Source organism: Paramisgurnus dabryanus, chromosome 16, assembly GCF_030506205.2.
Source record: "Paramisgurnus dabryanus chromosome 16, PD_genome_1.1, whole genome shotgun sequence".
Lineage (NCBI taxonomy): Eukaryota > Metazoa > Chordata > Actinopteri > Cypriniformes > Cobitidae > Paramisgurnus > Paramisgurnus dabryanus.
In genome coordinates, this window is record NC_133352.1 from 25195104 (window position 1) to 25214442 (window position 19339).

General features: G+C 36.5%; 3 protein-coding genes across 3 annotated transcripts; 1 reads left to right on the plus strand and 2 right to left on the minus strand.

Moving 5' to 3' along the window:
• Nucleotides 1–888: 888 nt before the first annotated feature.
• mid1ip1l (MID1 interacting protein 1, like) lies at nucleotides 889–3576 on the minus strand. Its single transcript, XM_065273380.1, has 2 exons — nucleotides 3417–3576; nucleotides 889–3042 (listed from the first exon to the last, which is right to left on the minus strand). The coding sequence occupies exon 2, from the start codon at nucleotides 3033–3035 to the stop codon at nucleotides 2553–2555; it is 483 nt and encodes a 160-aa protein (XP_065129452.1). The 5' UTR covers nucleotides 3036–3042; nucleotides 3417–3576; the 3' UTR covers nucleotides 889–2552.
• Nucleotides 3577–3889: 313 nt separating this feature from the next.
• Nucleotides 3890–8009, minus strand: tspan6 (tetraspanin 6). Its single transcript, XM_065273367.2, has 8 exons — nucleotides 7784–8009; nucleotides 6402–6590; nucleotides 6056–6130; nucleotides 5674–5769; nucleotides 5377–5538; nucleotides 5214–5297; nucleotides 5042–5126; nucleotides 3890–4946 (listed from the first exon to the last, which is right to left on the minus strand). Exons 1-7 carry the CDS (start codon nucleotides 7868–7870, stop codon nucleotides 5058–5060), a joined length of 762 nt encoding a protein of 253 aa, XP_065129439.1. The 5' UTR covers nucleotides 7871–8009; the 3' UTR covers nucleotides 3890–4946; nucleotides 5042–5057.
• Nucleotides 8010–8140: 131 nt separating this feature from the next.
• chrnb5b (cholinergic receptor, nicotinic, beta 5b) lies at nucleotides 8141–19208 on the plus strand. Its single transcript, XM_065273355.2, has 9 exons — nucleotides 8141–8259; nucleotides 8975–9098; nucleotides 9435–9488; nucleotides 11342–11429; nucleotides 16185–16330; nucleotides 16429–16473; nucleotides 16965–17074; nucleotides 17242–18205; nucleotides 18522–19208. Exons 4-9 carry the CDS (start codon nucleotides 11378–11380, stop codon nucleotides 18666–18668), a joined length of 1464 nt encoding a protein of 487 aa, XP_065129427.1. The 5' UTR covers nucleotides 8141–8259; nucleotides 8975–9098; nucleotides 9435–9488; nucleotides 11342–11377; the 3' UTR covers nucleotides 18669–19208.
• Nucleotides 19209–19339: the final 131 nt, after the last annotated feature.

Below are 19339 nucleotides of genomic sequence, written 5' to 3' on the forward strand. Positions count from 1 at the left end.
CCCAGACAGATCTTGATTGCCTAGTCACGTAGTCCCTCAATACACGTAATACATGGCAAAGGCATAATCTTGTCAGGCATTTTTAAATCTTTTGAGTCTCTTAGTTGTTTAGCTTATGCCAGTCTGTTTAGGTTGCAGAATTTGAGCTGGTTATCTTTCTTGGTTTTGTGCAAAAATTCCGTTAAAGTTATTAATACATTAAAACATGAATGTGTTAAAGCATCGAAATTACTGTTAGTGAGGAGAAAGCAGTCATGCGATTGAGTGATAAACAGAATTCTGTAGAATCCATAGAATGCAATTATATATCATTTGTCTCAATGTCATAATCGTTATATTGACAGATCTGTGTGCACTTAAATCCTGTAAACACACTTAGATTAGATAAAGCAGTTTATAACCTAAATTAAAGGCAGCAAGCTTTGCTTCGGTGTTCCTAGTAACATGTTAATTTGCCTTAAAACGACATTATAAATGTCATTAAGTTGCAGGTTTATGCATATGGCAGATTTGTTCCTTTGGCTGCCTGGCCTAGTTTGCGTGCTTCACGCTGACCTATTTCACTTGAATGGACAGATGGTTTGAATGCATTTGGTCTGGTATACCATAATGCCCATCCAAAGATTACTTTTGAGCATTATGGATGTGACATTTGCAGTCAAAACTTGAAAGATAATTTCTCAGAGAATGCATTCATTACAAATATATTAAACCATCAGTATATTTTACCAAACACCTGATGATAGACTTCAAATGAATACAAGTATATACTCAAGTTTTCTGTTTAGATGAGGAACATGCATGCAATATGGATGACAACAAAAGTACATATGTAAATTTAAAAGGCACAATCCAGAAGCAATAATACCCAACAAATGGAGAGATGGCTCTTCAAAAAACAATATTTTAATATTTGTATGCACATTTACGGGGAAGAAACAGCATCGTGGACGTGACATTTCCACAATATGGATGTGACAATTCTGAAATTTGCATGTGTATGGAAAAAAAAATCCAAGTATGGGAAAACGCTTTAAAAACTTTAACAGAGACATTGCATGTGTAATTAAACGATGAGATATTGAATTGTGAGATACCAGTATGGTTAAAAACTTTACTTTTTTATAATAAGGTTGGCATTTGTATGGAATTGCCCTTCTAATGCAAAGTATGTGACTGATTTTCTTTGCTTTAATAATGACTGTGGTCGTCAGGTTTAATCATCATCTCCACCAGGATACACAAAGTTAAAAAGTAACCACAAAATGACTTAAGTATAGAATTGCTGAAATCAGTTACGGGAAAGATGTGATCCATATATTCAACCAGGAAACAACAAAGTGCAACAAGATGCATTTACTAGGGAAATACAAATTTACATGTGGGTAAACAAAATAATCTCTCCCTTGAAAGTTACTGCGACCCATAGAGTCTGTGACCGTAGTACACATGAACCGATAATCTTCTCCAGACACTTTATGGCTTAAGACACTTGAACAATTTAGATTAGAATAGGGGTCACCAACCCCGTTCCTGGAGATCTACTTTTCTGCAGAGTTCACCTCCAACCCTAATCAAACACACCTGAACCTGCCAATCAAGCTTTAGGCAGCTAACAAAAAAATTAAAAAGGACAGGTGTGCTGAAACAGGGTTGGACCTAAAGTAGGCAGAAGGGTAGGTCCCCAGGAACAGGGTTGGGACCACTGGATTTGGATGTTGACTTATTGTACTCGTCGCCAGTATATACGGTTTGTGGCATAGGGTGGGTCACAAACACGGCTGAATAGGGATGAATGCAGACAAGCTCAAATCTGCCTATGCGAGACATCACATGGTAGCTAAAGTGATACAGCGCTTACAAAACCAGATTAACAACACTCACTGGCTCTATTTAGGATTAGATATTGGACTCAGCCCACTTGGAAACAAGTATCTTGACTCGTTACAAAAGCAGTACAATTTACAGGCAGAAATCAGTACAATTTAAGTTAATTCTTTATTAATAAGTCACTATATTACAGAATATAAAATTTGAAATCTTTTAGGACAAACGAGACAAGTGGCATTACAAACACAGCATGGGCCCTGTTCAACGTGATACTATGCATGGCAAGCATACATACTTGAACAGCACAAGTGGGAACCGCAAACAGAAGGCACACCATTTTCATGGACATGTGCACGAGAGCAGCATTAATACATAAAAATCCCCTGATTAAAAGGCATGGACTAGACAAAGAAGAACAGAATTACCAGCATTCCTATTCTTCAATAGCTTTGACGTGTCAAGGGCTTTTTGACCAGGCGTATAGAGGGAAAGAAAATCTCTAGGGTCTAACCAGAATCGATGGTCCACTGAAAGATCAGTTTAAAAACGAAATACCCCCTCAGCCCTTTAACTTGGAACCATTTTAAAAGCACCAAGATTTGTGCGTAACTCGAAAAAAGAAAGACCCCCATTGATGGCAGAGAAGAATCTAAAGCCCTTAGTCAGCTGCTGCCCCATTTCCCAATCCAACAGTTCAAGAATTGTCCATACCACTTTCACTCCTACCGCAACAGGCTACCGCCACCAATTTCTCTCTTGTATCGATTTGTGAGGTGGTCAGCCTGAACCGTAAGCTTCGACAGAACCCCAAACAGTCCATGGAGATGATAGTGGAACTCGCTCTCCAAGTCCGGGCAGTCCTCAACATCTCCATTTATCTGCTGCGGGCCCTCTTGCTTCACAGCCATTTCCAGGAAGCTGGCACTGCCGCCCATCTCTCTCCTCAGCAGGCCCCATTCCATGTCATTCTTAATGGACTTCAGCAGCAGGTAGTGCTCATACATATCCCTCTGTTTGCTGGGGAAAGACGGCTCGTTATTGTTTTGGCTAACAGAGGCTTGACTATCCTGTTCCTCCAGAGGCACATCACGTAGTAAGCTTGGCACCATGATGGTTTCGTCCATGTTGTTGGCCGCGGCGATAAAGCGGTTCATCACGTTGAGCAGCGAGTGCTTGTTGCAGTGCGCGTCGCTGAGCTGCATCATGACGAAGCTGAAATGAAACACATTAGATTGAAATACTAAACAAAAAGAATCTTAACACACATACGACGCATGCTTTCTGTATTTTAGATCAACGACAACGCTCCGATTGTAAGGCCATTAAATTGTCGTTAATACAATGGAATCGCTTGTCTCGTGCGTTTATAACAATATAAGCTAGTCGCTAACAAGCACAACAAATAATGTCAACGCAAGATTTAAACGTAGCTTCATGCATTAAATCGATAAACTGACATGGGTGTAGAAACTAACAATGCACACTAGAGAAACGCTACGTGAAAAATCCATACAAGGGAAGCGTCACTCCATCTAACGTTGCAACGACCATGCAGCAAAACGTAATAAAACTCCACAAACACTAACCTGAATGAAATTGGGGTTTGGCCTGAAATAAACAGACGACAAAGGATTGGTGGCGTTGCCAAAACTTCACACCGACCCGATGGAGAAGAAACTTCCTTTCTTCTGCGTGCTTATGCGAGACCGACAGAATTTATACCGTTGACTCAGACAAGCGACTGTCATACATCCAATGGTGTTCCGAGTTTCAGATGAACGACAGGTGGCCCGACCAATCAAGCGGGAACATTTCACGTATGCCCGCCTCGACGTCTAGCAATCTTATTAAAATAGCAAGTATTTTGTGCTTTAATGCAGTGTTATCGTAAAATATCGTCATGCGGTTAAAAGTAGATTTTTTAATCCTTGATATTAATAAATGTGCTTCTGTGCAATTCTATATTAAATACGACCATAAGACTCACAATGGCATGTCTATAAATAAACCGATGGTGCCACCTGGTGGTTCCACGTATTAAACCTTTGCTTATGCCATGTCATACAAAATACAAGTTTATTTTGTTTTAAGTTTTACAGCTTTCACAAGAACAGACTATTGACAAAGTTGTCATCTTATAAAGATATAAAGGTGTACATGCCCCAAATTCAATTCCATATTCTGATAAAAATCCATCGGACGGTTTATCTACTGACAAGAATGTATTGTATGAATATGTTGGAATGACACAAGAGGAAAATAATAGTTAAAAATGTGAATTTAAACATTATGTTAATTCTCTTAATCAATGGATGGATGTGTTTAAATGTCTGATGATACCACTTTGACTTTTCTGTATATGTACATTTTAAATACTGTTACCTGACAAACCCATGTTCACATTTTTGTAGAAATACAAAAGAGAAACTACATAATTTCTATTCACACTTATAATAATTGAAAAAATGATGTCATAATCATACTATCACTGCTACATCAATAAAGACTGCAGAAAAGCACATTATATTCACAAAAGCAATTGAAACAGGCACACATGTATTAAAACTAGGTCTTGAAAATTATTTGATTATTATAGAAACAGTACTCCATAAGTAATACATATTTGGTGGCTCAAAGTGTGATAAAAATCCTGAAATAAACTCAAACAAAAATTCCCTTTTGACACGTGTTGCAGAAATGTTTAACTTTCAGATTGCATGCAAGAATTTTTACTACTTTTAGAACTAGATCCAAGTTTAAGCATAAGTTAACGTTAATGAAACAAAGGATAAGCTGTACAAGTACACAATGTACTGCATAACTGTGCGTTCCTGATTTAACACTGGCTAAAACATATGTACTTTCTACAAACTCTGGAATATCTAATCTGTGTTACATTAACACTATACCAAAATAACTGAATCGGCAAAATGATGGTATACCATGGGAATTGGTCGTTTCCTTTCAATTTAGTTACCAACAAGAAATATATAATTTTTAAAAGCAGCATTGTAGAAATTCTCTAAAAAGAAATGTTTAGCTGAGGCACACATACAAATACTGAAACTTAATAGGTTTTCCTTATGTCAGATCCTCAGGGATATTGAGCTGATAACCTGTAAGACAAAAATGACAGTACAAAATCAATGCATTGTCACATACTTTTGAAACGTTAGTATTTTTAAGGTAAAATCAAATAAATCAAAAGTACCTATGGTGTAAGGATACTACACCATCTCATACTGGTTGTTGGTAATGTAGCGAGACAGACAGAATGCCAGGAATATCCCAATAAGCTGCAAAGTAATTGTCAAATTAAGACAAATAAGTTATTATGGACGAAAACAAACAACTATTGAAACAATAACTCGACATGAAAGTACCTGGAAAAATGCTATTCCAAAAGAAATTCCAGCAATAATTCCAAGATTGCCCTCCATCGTGATAGTCAATAGCGAGAAACAGCCCTACAAAGAGAATATTTTTGTTTTATTTAACAACTCTAGATGTTTCTTACAGACCTGCCTACATTAAGTAACATCTTACCTGCTGGTACACCACTGATTCGGCCAACGTAAGATTCTTAAGTTCTGTAGTAGTGCAGTTTACACCAGCAGTCACATTGCAGCAGCTTTTGGGTATACCCTCTTTCTTAAAGTAATCTGTGTTTGCCCAGCTGGTGTAGTTAGTCTCTCCACAGCACTGCATCTACAAAATCAAAATTATAACATTAATATAACAGTACTAACCTGGTGAATGAACAATTAAATGAGCAAAAACTGAACTTGTGTAATTCTGATTTAATTTACTACCCGCAGACAGTAAAATAAAATACATGCTTACTGTTCTCTGGATCCTGTCCATATCATCACTCTTGGCGGCCGTGCCATCATAAGACTTTTCAGCAGCTTTATAAACGTCCTGAAGTACTGCTTTAATCTAAGAGGATATTACAAAATCATTTCGTTGTAGACTGCTAATATCACATGACATACGTATGTGACCCTGCCAGTAAAAACCCAGATAAAGTAATTTTCATGTATTTATAATACTGATAAATACATGACATGAAGGTCATGTCAAAGATTCAAATTAAAGTGTTATTAAAGAAATTTCACTTTGATGATCCTATTTTAAGATTATGAGACTTTAGCCTGGTTTTATACAAACAGGGTCACACTTCAGACTTTAAATGTATAAATGTTTTTTTTATGTATAAATGTACCTCATGTCTAAAAATGAATCCGGATATGCCTGCCACTAGTTCAGCTAGGAACACCAGTATCAGGAACATGGCATACTAAATAAGGAAATCACATGCAGATAAAAACAATTTACAGATAATACAATCATATAGAGCCATACTTCCCAAAATCATACTAAACCCAGTAATATATCAAGCATCTCCCTTGGCTACTGCCATATTTTACCTTGGCTTATAATGCTTTTGAGAATCTAAGCCCAAATTAGTATTACTTTACTTATCCTGCTCACCATCTTTAACAATGTGTTTTATTTTCATTCTCTTAAGATTCAGCTTTTGTATGATACTGTATCTCTATAGAACTGACCAGTTTCAGCATCCATGGACTCCCACGGCATGTAGCGAAGCAACCAAACAATCCAAAGATGATGATGACGGCTCCGGTCCCAATGAGGACATATGGTGCATTGGTCCCCTTGTCTAATTTCTGGAGGAGCTCAAACTCTAAATTAACTTTTCCCCATACTCCAACAGCTAACAGGATCACTCCTGTAACCTACAAACAACAACCATCAGGCATAATCTATAGACGTTCACGGATTCAACTTAAAGGGACAGTTCACCCAAAAATTCTGTCATCCGTTACTCACCCTCATTTTGTTACAAACCTGTATACATTTATTTGTTCTGATGAACACAAAAAGATATTTTGAGAAATGTTTGTAACCAAACCGTTTGTGGACCCCATCCATTTCCATAGTAGGAAAAAAACACTGAAACTATGGAAGTAAATGGGGTCCATGAATGGTTTGGTTACAAACATGTCTTGAAATATCTTCCTTTGTGTTCATCAGAACAACAAAATGTATACACGTTTGAAACAACATGAGATTGAGTAAATGGTAACAGAATTTTCCTTTTTGGGTGAACTATCCCTTTAAACACATAAATTATAAGACAGCGAGATGCCCATCCTAGCTTGTGATGACACCCTGCAAACCTACTTATTATACTTCATCTAAAAAGCTCTGATAGTTATGTTTAGTCTTTATTGTTAGTTCAAGGTTTGTTAAAAACTGTGCTTGTTTTTTTAAATAAATTGTTTAAAATAACAAAAAACAAACTGTTGCACATAAACCTTGAACTAACAGATTTTTATGTGTTTTTCCTTCCTCAGCAGGGGCTAGGAGCCCGATCATTTGGCCGTATGTCTCCTGCCTGTTAAAAACCACTGTGGATAGCAATAAATTGAAGAGATAAACCTGCTTTGTACTTCGCACCCAGTAATGCCACGTTTGATGAACTATTTATATCAGCGTCTTTAGTGAATCTTTGTATACGTAAATATATTAAACGGACAAAACAACTGTGGCTTTCCCCCAAAAGTACAAAAGCTCAAATTTTAATAAATTTCTCCGAGTGCAAAATAAAACATTTTAAAATTGATATTTTCATCATAGCATTAGCAGCGAATTTACGTCGGCAAACCCATCAAGCCGGTAACAAACAATAAAAGGTTATGGGCAGGACATTTGCAAAGTGTTATAAGTTCGTTGCAATTTGAAAGTTCACGTACAAAAACAAACAACAAATAACACCAATTAAACATCTGTTCTCTGCTTGTATAAGAATTTTAGATGAAGCATAAATTCAGATGAACAGCTGTTAGTTGACTGAGCCTATTGTTCAGCGCGAGTTAGCCGTACCGATAGCCGCCTCAAGCTAACAGCAAATCTCAGGAAAACTCACCCAAAAAATGAGACTGTACGAGATAAGAAACGTCTTCAGACACGTTATAACGGGTTTGGTTTGAAGCCGTGCGGATGGAGGAGACATTTCTGCGTTTGATTTTCCAGCGACGGAAAATTTTCCAATGAAGAGGACTGGAGGAAAAGTTGCGTATGTAGGTTAAGTTTGTTTGGGAGCTGGAGGGTGATGATGGTGCTGTGGAGTCAGATAGTGGTTTTCCCGACAGGAAGTCCTGTTTCCAAGACTGGATACGACTGAGAAGCTCTTCTAGAATAGATCGTATACATATAACAACATAAATATGCCGGAAGAACCAGTTAGATGAGTAATGCAAACAAAAACGAAGACGTAGTTACGTGTTTACAATATTCTGAACAATCAGAAGTAAATGCAAGGGCGTAACTTTAGGTCTATCATTGGGGGGTTAAACTCGCGGCATATTTATTTATTTATTGAATCATTTTGTTGTGTAAAAGGTAACATGCTAATTTGCCGTTCCTGTATTAGAAATACATTTGTGATACTTTAAGTCCAGGATAAGAAATAGCAGATAAGAAACTGTTCACACATTAAAATTAGACAACTATTCTTACACCTTGCACATAGTCTGGTCTAGTAGTTTCTCTTGTAAACTATCTTTTGGAACAGCTGATTTGCAACAGATAGTGTAGGCCAGAGTATGCTAACATTATATATTTAGGGGGACATTTTGCTAATACTTAAAATATTTATTTTAATCTAAATGATGTGATGATATGGGGGGGGGGTTATATTAGCTGGATTTGATTTTTGAGGGGGTCATGACCCCCGTAACCCCTGTGCAAATTACACGCATGAGTAAATGTCTATATGTAACTTAGTCAACACATTATGCTTTATCATATTTTGAAACAAGGAACCAGAGGAAAAATGATTTGAGGACTATAATTCAAAGTTTCTCGTAAAGTTAGTGTTTATAAACCTTACCTTTTTAGATTTTTAAAGTAATTACTATAATTAACTACAGTTTACTGAAGTATGCAACATGTAATACCATATTTGAGATTATATTTTTTAAAATCGTGGTATACAGTAGAAAATATCAGCTATATTATATTTTTCCTATAGTATAAAGAAAGACATTTAATATAATGCTATAATAACGTACATTTATCAATGTTATAATTATTAAAAAAATATTATTTTCCACAGCTAAACTATTTAAGGCCACAAGATGGCGGTACAAAGCAATTGAGTTAAATCTTGCAAGTATCGAGGATGTCGGGTCGAACCAGGGTCGAACCTTTGTGCAGTGCACGCTTGCTATGCAGTTGCCGTAAGTGACTTTTATGAAACTTTTACTTACATTAAGTTTCCCCACTTTATATCTTTGTTTATGGCAATCGTCCAAAGAAAGGATATTGGACCACTAAATGTAATTGATTCATATTTACACACGTGGATCAAAGGCACAATTTTAATGTTGTTAGTGCTGTAATTTTGGTAAGAGGACAAATTCCCTAAGCACAGATTTTAAAGAAGCTTGTTTGAAGAAGATTCCAAGTTATATAGTGAACATGATTTAATTTCATAACATGGTTGCTCTGAGCACAACAAATATCAGATGATGTGAGTTGTACTGTTTTTATCCACATTTTGTCGCCACTTTTAGAGCCATACTGGCCCCCTCAAAGTCCAGACCTCAACCCCATCAAGCAAATATGGGGTGAGTTTGTTTTTGTCCACCACTGTGTTTTGAAGATATGTGGTAGTATAGCCTATTATAGGAATGCGTTAAAAGTTAATACAAGTTACCAGAATGGCCGTTGGGCAGCTAATATCCGTTAGATGTTGAAAGATATAAACTGCCATTCCACAACACCTCTCTTTGATGGGACGTGGACCATTATGAGGATTTGGGATTGCTGACCATCCTTCATAGAGGCAGTATGCTTATTTATGTATTAAAATGTATGTATGTTTTCCAGTTTAGTTGATTTTAACATACACTTTGTTGTAGCAGTTTATAGTGTAATATTGTTGCATGTAGATAAAGATAAAAACGTTTAACAATTATATAAAACAATGTGTTAAACTAAACAGTAAAAATATGCTTTTCAGAGATGTTGTATGTCTGAGGTTTCTGAAACAAATGAGAGGCTAAACATTACAGTAAACATCTCGGCCTGTATCGGGAAACATTATACAAGGTCCTCTTTCAGTCAAACTAAATTAAATTAACAGGCATTTACCCAACACTAATGCTATAACCTTTGGGTATGATATGGTTAAGTGAGAAAGCCTATAAATAAATGTGTGAAAATGTGTATGTGTGAACTTTTAGAGATTAAACATCCCTTTGTCAGTCTGCCCTGCTGAAAAAACAGCATCAAACCAGCATGGACCAGCATGGGAATTATGCTGGTCTATTCTGGTTTTGCGGGTGGTCACAGCATACCAGCACCAAAACACAACATATGCTGGTATGACCAGCATGGGATGCTGGTGCTAATGCTGGTTTAGCTGGTGTTCCCTAGAAAACCAGCACCAAAACTGTGGCATACACTTTTAGTAGTAGTAGTAGTAGTATCACTTAAAATGTTCAGTATAATCAGTATAAACATTCTTTAAATTTAAATTAACTTATTGGGTTTTACAGTATACATGCGTCATTTTAAGATTTGTAAACTAGGATTTGAACCCATGATCGTTGCTGTTGCCTCCACCACGAAAAAAGAATAAAAACTAGTAGGCCTATACCCTTACTATGAACTGTACTAAACTCTTGTATGTTATAGTAATTATTGTTAATGTGTATTAAGTATACTGTATAACCTATAGTGAATTATAAACTGAATACTGTAGTATTCATTAATATTCATTAAGGTTCAAACAGACTGTAGTGTAAAGGAATTTTACTAAAATGTATTTTTGTGTTGGAAGTGACAAGGCAAATAACCAGCTGCGTTCTTTAGACAAACAGCAAACTCTCCTCCCCATTACGCACACTTAACCTACTGCCCGCGTAAAACAGAGTGCACGTCTTTTATTATGCGCGACTAAGCCAGTCATTTTACACATCATTACCATCAACATTGTGCTATTGTAAATATTTATAATAAGAGGGAATGTCTGGAAGAAAAAAATAGATTGTTTAAATTATTTTAAAAACCATAAATACGATGGTATATAGATCTAGACCTAGAAGTCTTGTTTTAATAACATAAGTTGCGCTCGCGAATGTCAAGTTTCCCACTGTAGCCAATGTGCCGCGCGCGCAGGAGAGTCCTCCGAGAGCGCGCGAGTCAGTTCGCAAAGACCAGAGAAAACCTCAAAGTGTTTTACATTTTCATCGAGTTTGTCGGTGATTGTCACTGAAAGGGAACCAAACAGCTTTCGAGCCATAGGACCCGCTTATATTATGACGAAGTGAGCACATTAGGAGGACAAAACCCCGGATCGTTGCCATGCGCTTGATTCTATTTAATGAATCACAGGAATTGTCGTGAAGTCAGTGGGGAAAATGGATCTGTAAATGTTCTGATTATCGGATCTTAATACACGATCTTTACCTCTTAGTTGATGTAAGTGTTGACGGAGGGGATCGTACTGGAGATGGCAGCTCTGATGACTTCAGGACTTTGGATTGCAGCTCTCACCGTAGCAAGTAAGCAGCCCACCTTCTATTGAGATGTTACTACTTAGAACGATCAAGTGCTGTATTCATTACAGCTATACATTGTATATATTAAGACCAAATAGATGTTTATGTATCTTAGTTTGTTAATACCAAGTCTCAATGGTGTTTAGACTGTTAAATGTATGCATCCTGATACAAGTGAACTAAAATGCATTCTTGATTTAATTGTTGCAGTCCATAAGGGGACATTCTTGCATTTATTAGCTGCACCATATTGTTTCTATTTGAGCAATTCAACAGTTAAGATCATGGCAGGGAGCATTCATTGTATATCATTGCATAAGAATGATGCCATGTGGCTTTGACTTCAAACCACTGATCTGAATTAAACTGAACAAGAAATACCCAATTATATTAATATAGTTCACAGATATTAGTTAAGCTATTATACAGTACAATGCATTAGCTATAGGGCAACGTTACCACCAATATGTTATTAAGGTGTACTGTAAACTGGTTGATCAAGGTTGCATAGTCATTTTGGGATAAATTATACGTGGACCATGCAAATTATATATTTAAATCTTCTTATCAGTCTATGGGCATGCGTATGTGCATTGTTGAGTGTGTTGTTTTTTATTGAGGCACGGTTATGATTACATCTTTTGCACGGTGAGGCAGAAGTACAGAGAAAGTCTATCAGGCATGCATGCATGTGCACACATCAGCATTGATTTTTGCTAATGACTGATAGTTAAAAAAAGCACAGATTATTGATCAATCTCACATATGGACTGTGATTGTCATAAGCAGTATTCGTTCTTGTATCATTGTTCCCATTATTGATTGTATTGCTGAAGTATCTCTCTTCCGTTAAACAGTAACACAGTTGCGTAGTAGTAATCAAGCTGATGAAGACGAACGTTACGTCTTTAATAAAGTTTAAAAATGTGAAATATCTGGTAAAATGTTGATGTGAATAATAAAAATTTAAGGTCTCTTGGACCACCATTTGGGATTCCTCAGCTGCCATACGGTTGGTTTCATTTAAGGATATGTGTCTTTTCGTATATCCAAAATGGCATAATACTTGGATGACTTTAAATGAATGTATTTGATCCTCAAAAAGGCGTTACTAGTGGTGGCATGTTCTGGCCAATAAATTAAAATCTGAAATGAATGATAAAATGTGATGCATTATACACTCTAAAAATGCTGGGTTATTTCCATCCAGCGTTGGGTCAAAAAGGGACCAACCCAACCCATTGGGTTGTAAATTAACGTATGGGTTGTTTTAACCCAAAATGTTGGGTTGTTTTAACCCATTGTTGGGTCAAATATAAACAATTATTTAAGGTTTTGACCCAACCCTTGGTTGAAAAAACCCAGCATTTATAAAGATACTTACAGGGGTACTTATTCAATAAGTCTTATTGCTTTTAAAGTATGAGTGAATTTAGTTTTCTTTCAACAATTATAGTAAAATCACATGTTTTGTCCTTATTTTTTTATTGTGTATTTTTAGAATGTCTTTGTAGGACTTGTAAAAATATGGTAATTCCAGATCACAAGATGCCAAGTGTAATATGCAGAAATTATTACACACAGCTAACACAGTTTCAGATTTTGGAAGTAATACAAACTGAAAGATGCAATAGAGGAAAAGCCTTTAGCAAAAGATCACTGTATAGCAAGAGAAATAGAGAAACACTCATTTAAAGAGTAGGATGAAGTTAAAACAGCGCTTAAACCCGGTCACTATTGAGGGCAGCTTGTAGGGCAACTGCTACTGAATGCTTGCATGTTGAGTATATGTACAGTATGGGTAGTTGATGCAGTGGAGCTTGGCTGCAGATGGAGAAGCTTTAATTATTTAGTTGATAGATATTTATGACACTCAAACACTGATAACAATCATTTGCAGATACACACTGATTAAGCACCACTCTTTAAAACAGTGAAGAGCATGCTTTTATGAACTTCGGCCTCACTTAGGTGGAAAATATTTACTTGCGCGTTAGTGTGTGTTAGAGTCCGACTAATCTTGTGTATGTTTGTGTATTTCTGTTGGCGATGTCTGTTTGATGAGGCAGGTTTTATTTTAGTGCAGCTAAATTATTCACAGAGTTAAAGTGCACCGAGGTGGAAAAGCACAGTGTGTGCATCTGAGTGTGTTGTTTTGTATAATCAAGACGTCTGCTGTTTCTGTAATTGTGTGTGTCTTTGTGTGTTTCTTTCCAAAACAGGATTGGAAGTATGCGCGTGTGGTTAAATTGGGTGTTTTAGTGACATTTAAGGGTTAAAATGAGTCTAAATAAACAATACTGTGCTTGTAAATCTTTACCTGATGTCAGTTCTTTCAAATAACTTTTTAATAAAAATGTACTTTTGAGACAAAACATTTTAAAACTTGCAAAATCAGCTATCTACAATATACAGCATTAAGAAAGTAAAAACTGAACTGAACTCAAATCAGTCCTGGTGCATGCAACCACATGAGCCACAACACTGCTGTGTGTGTGTAATGTTTATTCGTGGGCATGCTCACTAAACCGCCATTATTCTAATTATTCTCAGACTATGCTTTCTATGCTGTAATATGAGAGCTTGTGATAAAGTGAATGTGTGCTGATGGGGCAGTGATGGGCTGAACTGCTGACTCATCTTTGGCATTAAATAATGATCTTTCCCTTAGGGTTTTGATGAAAGATGCGGCATAGGGCCCCGTTGACCCCGTGTTTACTGTCAGTGTATCTCAATGTTTGATGCATACTGTTTTACAGATGAATGGGGTTGTTTATGTAACTGTCTGGATTCATAATAATGGACGTGTTAATTTGTTTGAGAGCATAATGAAACTTGACATTCACGAGAGACATTCATCACAGATAGCATCATCATGCAAATTGGGAGAATTAATAAAATAGGGACAGCATGATTGTTTATATTTTTTGTGTAATTTTTAGTACAGACTCATTTAGTTATTGCAGTAATTGTTAGATAATTATTACCAATCTCTGTTTGTGTATAACGTTCTTGTTGTTGTGTTATGTTTGTTTTTAATACGATGGCTTGGTACATTATAAATTATTTCCAAAATTGGCTATACAGTATTTATTTAATTTAAAGTCATCTTCAACTTCAGTTGGCCACCAGAAATATTTTTGCTACACAACACATAAAAACAACAATTGAATAACAAAAAAATAAATAAATAAAACATGCAATATATTCTTTTTCCTATAAGAATGAGGAATGGATACAATCATCTTTCATTTCTCTCAAGTTTCAGTACTTGTGGAGCTTTTAGTCAGATTAAGTATGTCTTGCTGATCTCAGAGAGTCGTTCAGGCTGGATTATTGTGTGTTGAATGCTAACTGCTGCCTCAGTCTTCCTCCTGTCAACTTAAATCTCGTTGTCTCTGTACTCCTTGTCCCCACATTTCACTTCTTATCCACATTGTGATCTCATTTGCCCTGACTTGCTGTCCTTTCCAGACAGTGGCACAGAAACACCAGTAGTTTTTAGCTCACTTTTTTCTCACTTTTTCCTATTTGTTTGATATTTTTACTAACTATGGAACTGATTTTTTATTATCTCCTAAAATATTTCTTACCTAATGAATTCACAATATTTATGAATTATTTGATTTCACATTGATTTCCATCTTAGTCAATTTTAAAGATACCAAGACAAGGTGATCTTTTTTTACAGAATGTTCTTTACATTATCTATTTATGTTAAAAACAGTAAATTACAAAAAATGACTGTAACTGGGTTTTTACAGACTGCGTCAAAAATACGTTCTTGATTTCAAATTAAATCCCTCTTAAAGGATTAGTCCATTTTCTTAAAAAAAAAACCCAGATATTTTATTCACCACAATGTCATCCAAAATGTCTTTCTTTGTTCAGTCAAGAAGAAATTATGTTTTTTGAGGAAAACATTCCAGGATTTTTCTTTTTTTAATGGACTTTAATAGAGCCCAACACTTAACAGTTTTAATGCAGTTAAAAATTGCAGTTTCAATTTAAGACTCTAAATGATCCCATACGAGGCATAAGGGTCTTATCTAGCGAAACAATAGTCATTTTTGGGAAGAAAAATTTAAAATATGCACTTTTAAACCACAACTTCTCATCTTCACCAGTCCTGTGACGCACCAACGCGACCTCACGTAATTGCGTAATGACATCGAAAGGTCACGTGTTACATATATGAAACGCACATTTGCGGACCATTTTAAACAATAAACTGCACAAAGACATTAATTAGTATCATTCGACATACAACAACGTCGGAACGGTCCTCTTTCTCCACACTTGTAAACACTGGGGCATAGTTTTGCATACGTCATCTGTGACCTCTTGACGTGATGACTATTACGTGAGGTCGTGCTGGCGTGTCACAAGACTGAAGGAAGACGAGACGTTGTGGTTTAAAAGTGCAATTTTTTTATTTTTCTTGCCAAAAATGACTATCGTTTTGCTAGATAAGACCCTTATGCCTTGTTTGGGATCATTTAGAGTCCTTTGAAACTGCAATTTTAAACTGCATTAAAACTGTTTAGTGTTGGGGTCCATTAAAGTCCATTAAAATGAGAAAAATCCTGGAATGTTTTCCTCAAAAAACATAATTTCTTCTCAACTGAACAAAGAAAGACATCAACATTTTGGTTGACAAGGTGGTAAGTAAATTATTGGGATTTTTTATGAAAATGGGATAATCCTTTAACTAAAAATTAATTTTTTAATGTCTATACAATAATGTCTGTTTTACAGCTGTATTGTGTGCAGAGGTGGAGGAGCGGTTGGTAAACTATCTACTCTCTCCTGATCGATACAACAAACTGATTCGACCAGCAATCAACAAAAGCCAGCAGGTCACCATTGCCATCCAAGTGTCCCTTGCCCAGCTTATCAGCGTGGTTGGTAGTTTACACTTTAAATAAAAAATGTTATATTTGAGAGTATAAGTGCTTGATCTTCCTTTTATGTGAGTATAATATTAATGTTTGCATTTCAGAATGAGAGAGAGCAGATTATGACCACAAATTGTTGGCTCACTCAGGTAAAGTTGTGAAACTTTAATGGTTGGGTTGTAATAGCTTTTAATGTTATGCAAATCCACCTTTAAAGGATGTTTGGGCATAAATGTGTGTTGGCAGTGTGTGAACACCACCACCCTAGAAGTAAAATAATCCACCAACTCTTCCTTTTTTAATCCTGACTCATTAGTTAACTTTACCAAAAAGTCTTTCTAAATGTGTTTAGCACTAATGTGGCTAAAGATACTATTGTCCCAGACTGTATTTACAGGAATCAAATCTATTTTAAACCAAAAGCAGTAGATCATTTGCATTTAAAGGTATATGCATGTAAACAACTACTTATCCCGTCCAAATATTGGCATTTTGGACAAACTATAACAATGATCTGTGAGGTATTTTGAGCTGAAACTTCACACTTCAACAGGCACACTTGGGACTATTACATCTTGTAAAAATGTGCACAATATTGGCCCTTTAAGACAGTCTTTTTAAAGTGTGTGTACTTTTGCAGGTATGGCATGATTATCGGTTGATGTGGGATCCAGAAGAGTATGAAGGAATGAGAAAAGTTCGTCTTCCCTCGCGGCATATATGGCTACCTGACATTGTTCTGTACAACAAGTGAGTTTTTATCTTATATTATATGATATTATGTTTATCATATGCTTTACACAATCATACAGACTTTTATTATGCACTTTATTATGTACACAAGTATCTACAAAATAATATACATTACTATGTTAATTTTAATAAACAAATAAAAAAATTATATTTATCATTTTTAGTGCTGATGGGACATATGAGGTGTCTTTTTATTCCAATGCGGTTGTATCAAACAATGGTGAGGTTGCCTGGCTTCCACCAGCGATCTATAAGAGTGCCTGTAAAATTGAAGTTCGGGACTTTCCCTTCGACCAGCAAAACTGCACGCTCAAGTTCCGTTCCTGGACGTATGACCACACAGAAATCGACCTCATTTTGTTGTCGGACTTTGCAAGCCGAGATGACTTCAAGCCAAGTGGAGAGTGGGATATTGTCTCCTTGCCTGGACGAAAAAACGAAGACCCTAATGACGTCACATATTTGGATATAACGTACGATTTTATCATCAGACGTAAACCGCTGTTTTACACCATAAACCTCATCATCCCCTGTATTCTTATTACTTCACTGGCCATCTTGGTGTTTTACCTCCCATCAGACTGTGGGGAGAAAATGACTCTGTGTATCTCTGTTCTTCTGGCCCTAACTGTGTTCCTCTTACTGATTTCCAAGATAGTACCTCCGACCTCACTCGCCGTGCCCCTTATTGGAAAGTACTTGATGTTCACTATGGTCTTGGTCACTTTCTCTATAGTCACAAGCGTGTGTGTACTAAACGTGCACCATCGATCCCCAAGCACGCACACTATGCCGAAATGGGTCAAATACTACTTCCTGGCACGTGTGCCTGGATTACTATTCATGCGGCGACCAGGAGAGTCCAACAGACGGGAAAAATTTCGCAGGAAGCACCAGCATGGCTCCTTATCTGATCCACCAGCAAAACATGAGGCAGACGAGTCGGCTTCCACCTACTTTGTGAATGAAGATTCTAGCAAGCATATTGGTTGGAGACCCAATGAGTCGCATGAAGGCACAAAGTTTCGTAAGCGGATGGCAGTGAAGTGCTCTGCGGACATGGAGGATGCTGTGAAGGGCGTCAGATACATCGCTGACAAGTTGAAGAGTGAGGATGATGATGAAGGGGTGAGGACTTTTTCAACCCAGTTATCACTTACAGTAAATGTCTGCAAACCGATTTCTTTATCTGTTGTAGGATTATGTTATTTAGCTTTATTTAGTGTTATATATATAGTATATGTAGTGTTGGAGAAGCCTGTTGAAGACGGTTGAAGACTTGTTTTCCATTTTCACGGGGTAATGCTAGTTGCAAAGATTAAATAAATATTTAGATCTATATGTAGATGAAAAGTACAGTCAGACCCAAACATTTCAGGAAATAATACATTCTTTAGACAAAAATTTGTCACAAATAAAGAGTGCATTTTTATTTTTCTCACAGATAATCGAGGACTGGAAATATGTGGCCATGGTGATCGACCGAATGTTTCTGTGGATCTTTGTTTTGGTGTGCGTGACAGGAACCATTGGCCTCTTTATGCAGCCGCTGTTCAAGAGCTATAACACACCCAGCATTGATGATTTGTAGAGACGTACAGGCTTCAACTCAACAAACACAAAGCAACGGCACATCATAGTTGTTTATTTTTGCTCCACTCCACATCCCAGTCTTAGTAGCTGACAACCTATTTATGTTAACACATGTAGAAATTTGCAGGTAAACCCAACACAGAACTTCAAACCAGACACATTTAATAAGGATTTGTGCCCTTACTTTTCACAGCACTTTACGGAATTTTTTATGACATTAAGTCCAAGCACAATTCTGGGCACAGAATATGAGCTGCCCTCAACATTGACCCAATGTCAAAACTGTCATTCATCCATAAAAGTAGTGCCCTGGAGGGCTTAATGCTCTGTAACGTTTTATTGAACAAAAAGTGCCCAAAGCTTCAAAAAGCCCCTAGCCAACAGTCGCCTTGGTTGACTGTCTATCAAGAAAGAGCAAAATGTTTTTTTTTATTCCACTTTTCCAAAACTTTTGAAGCATTTGTGCATTGGATGCATATAAATCAGCCATGCAAAGGAACAGGCTAATTCTAACTCACTAACAATACCTATATACAAATGCTGGTCATATAATTAGAATATCATCAAAAAGTTGATTTATTTCACTAATTCCATTCAAAAAGTGAAACTTGTATATAATATTAATTCATCACACACAGACTGGTATATTTCAAATGTTTGTTTCTTTAA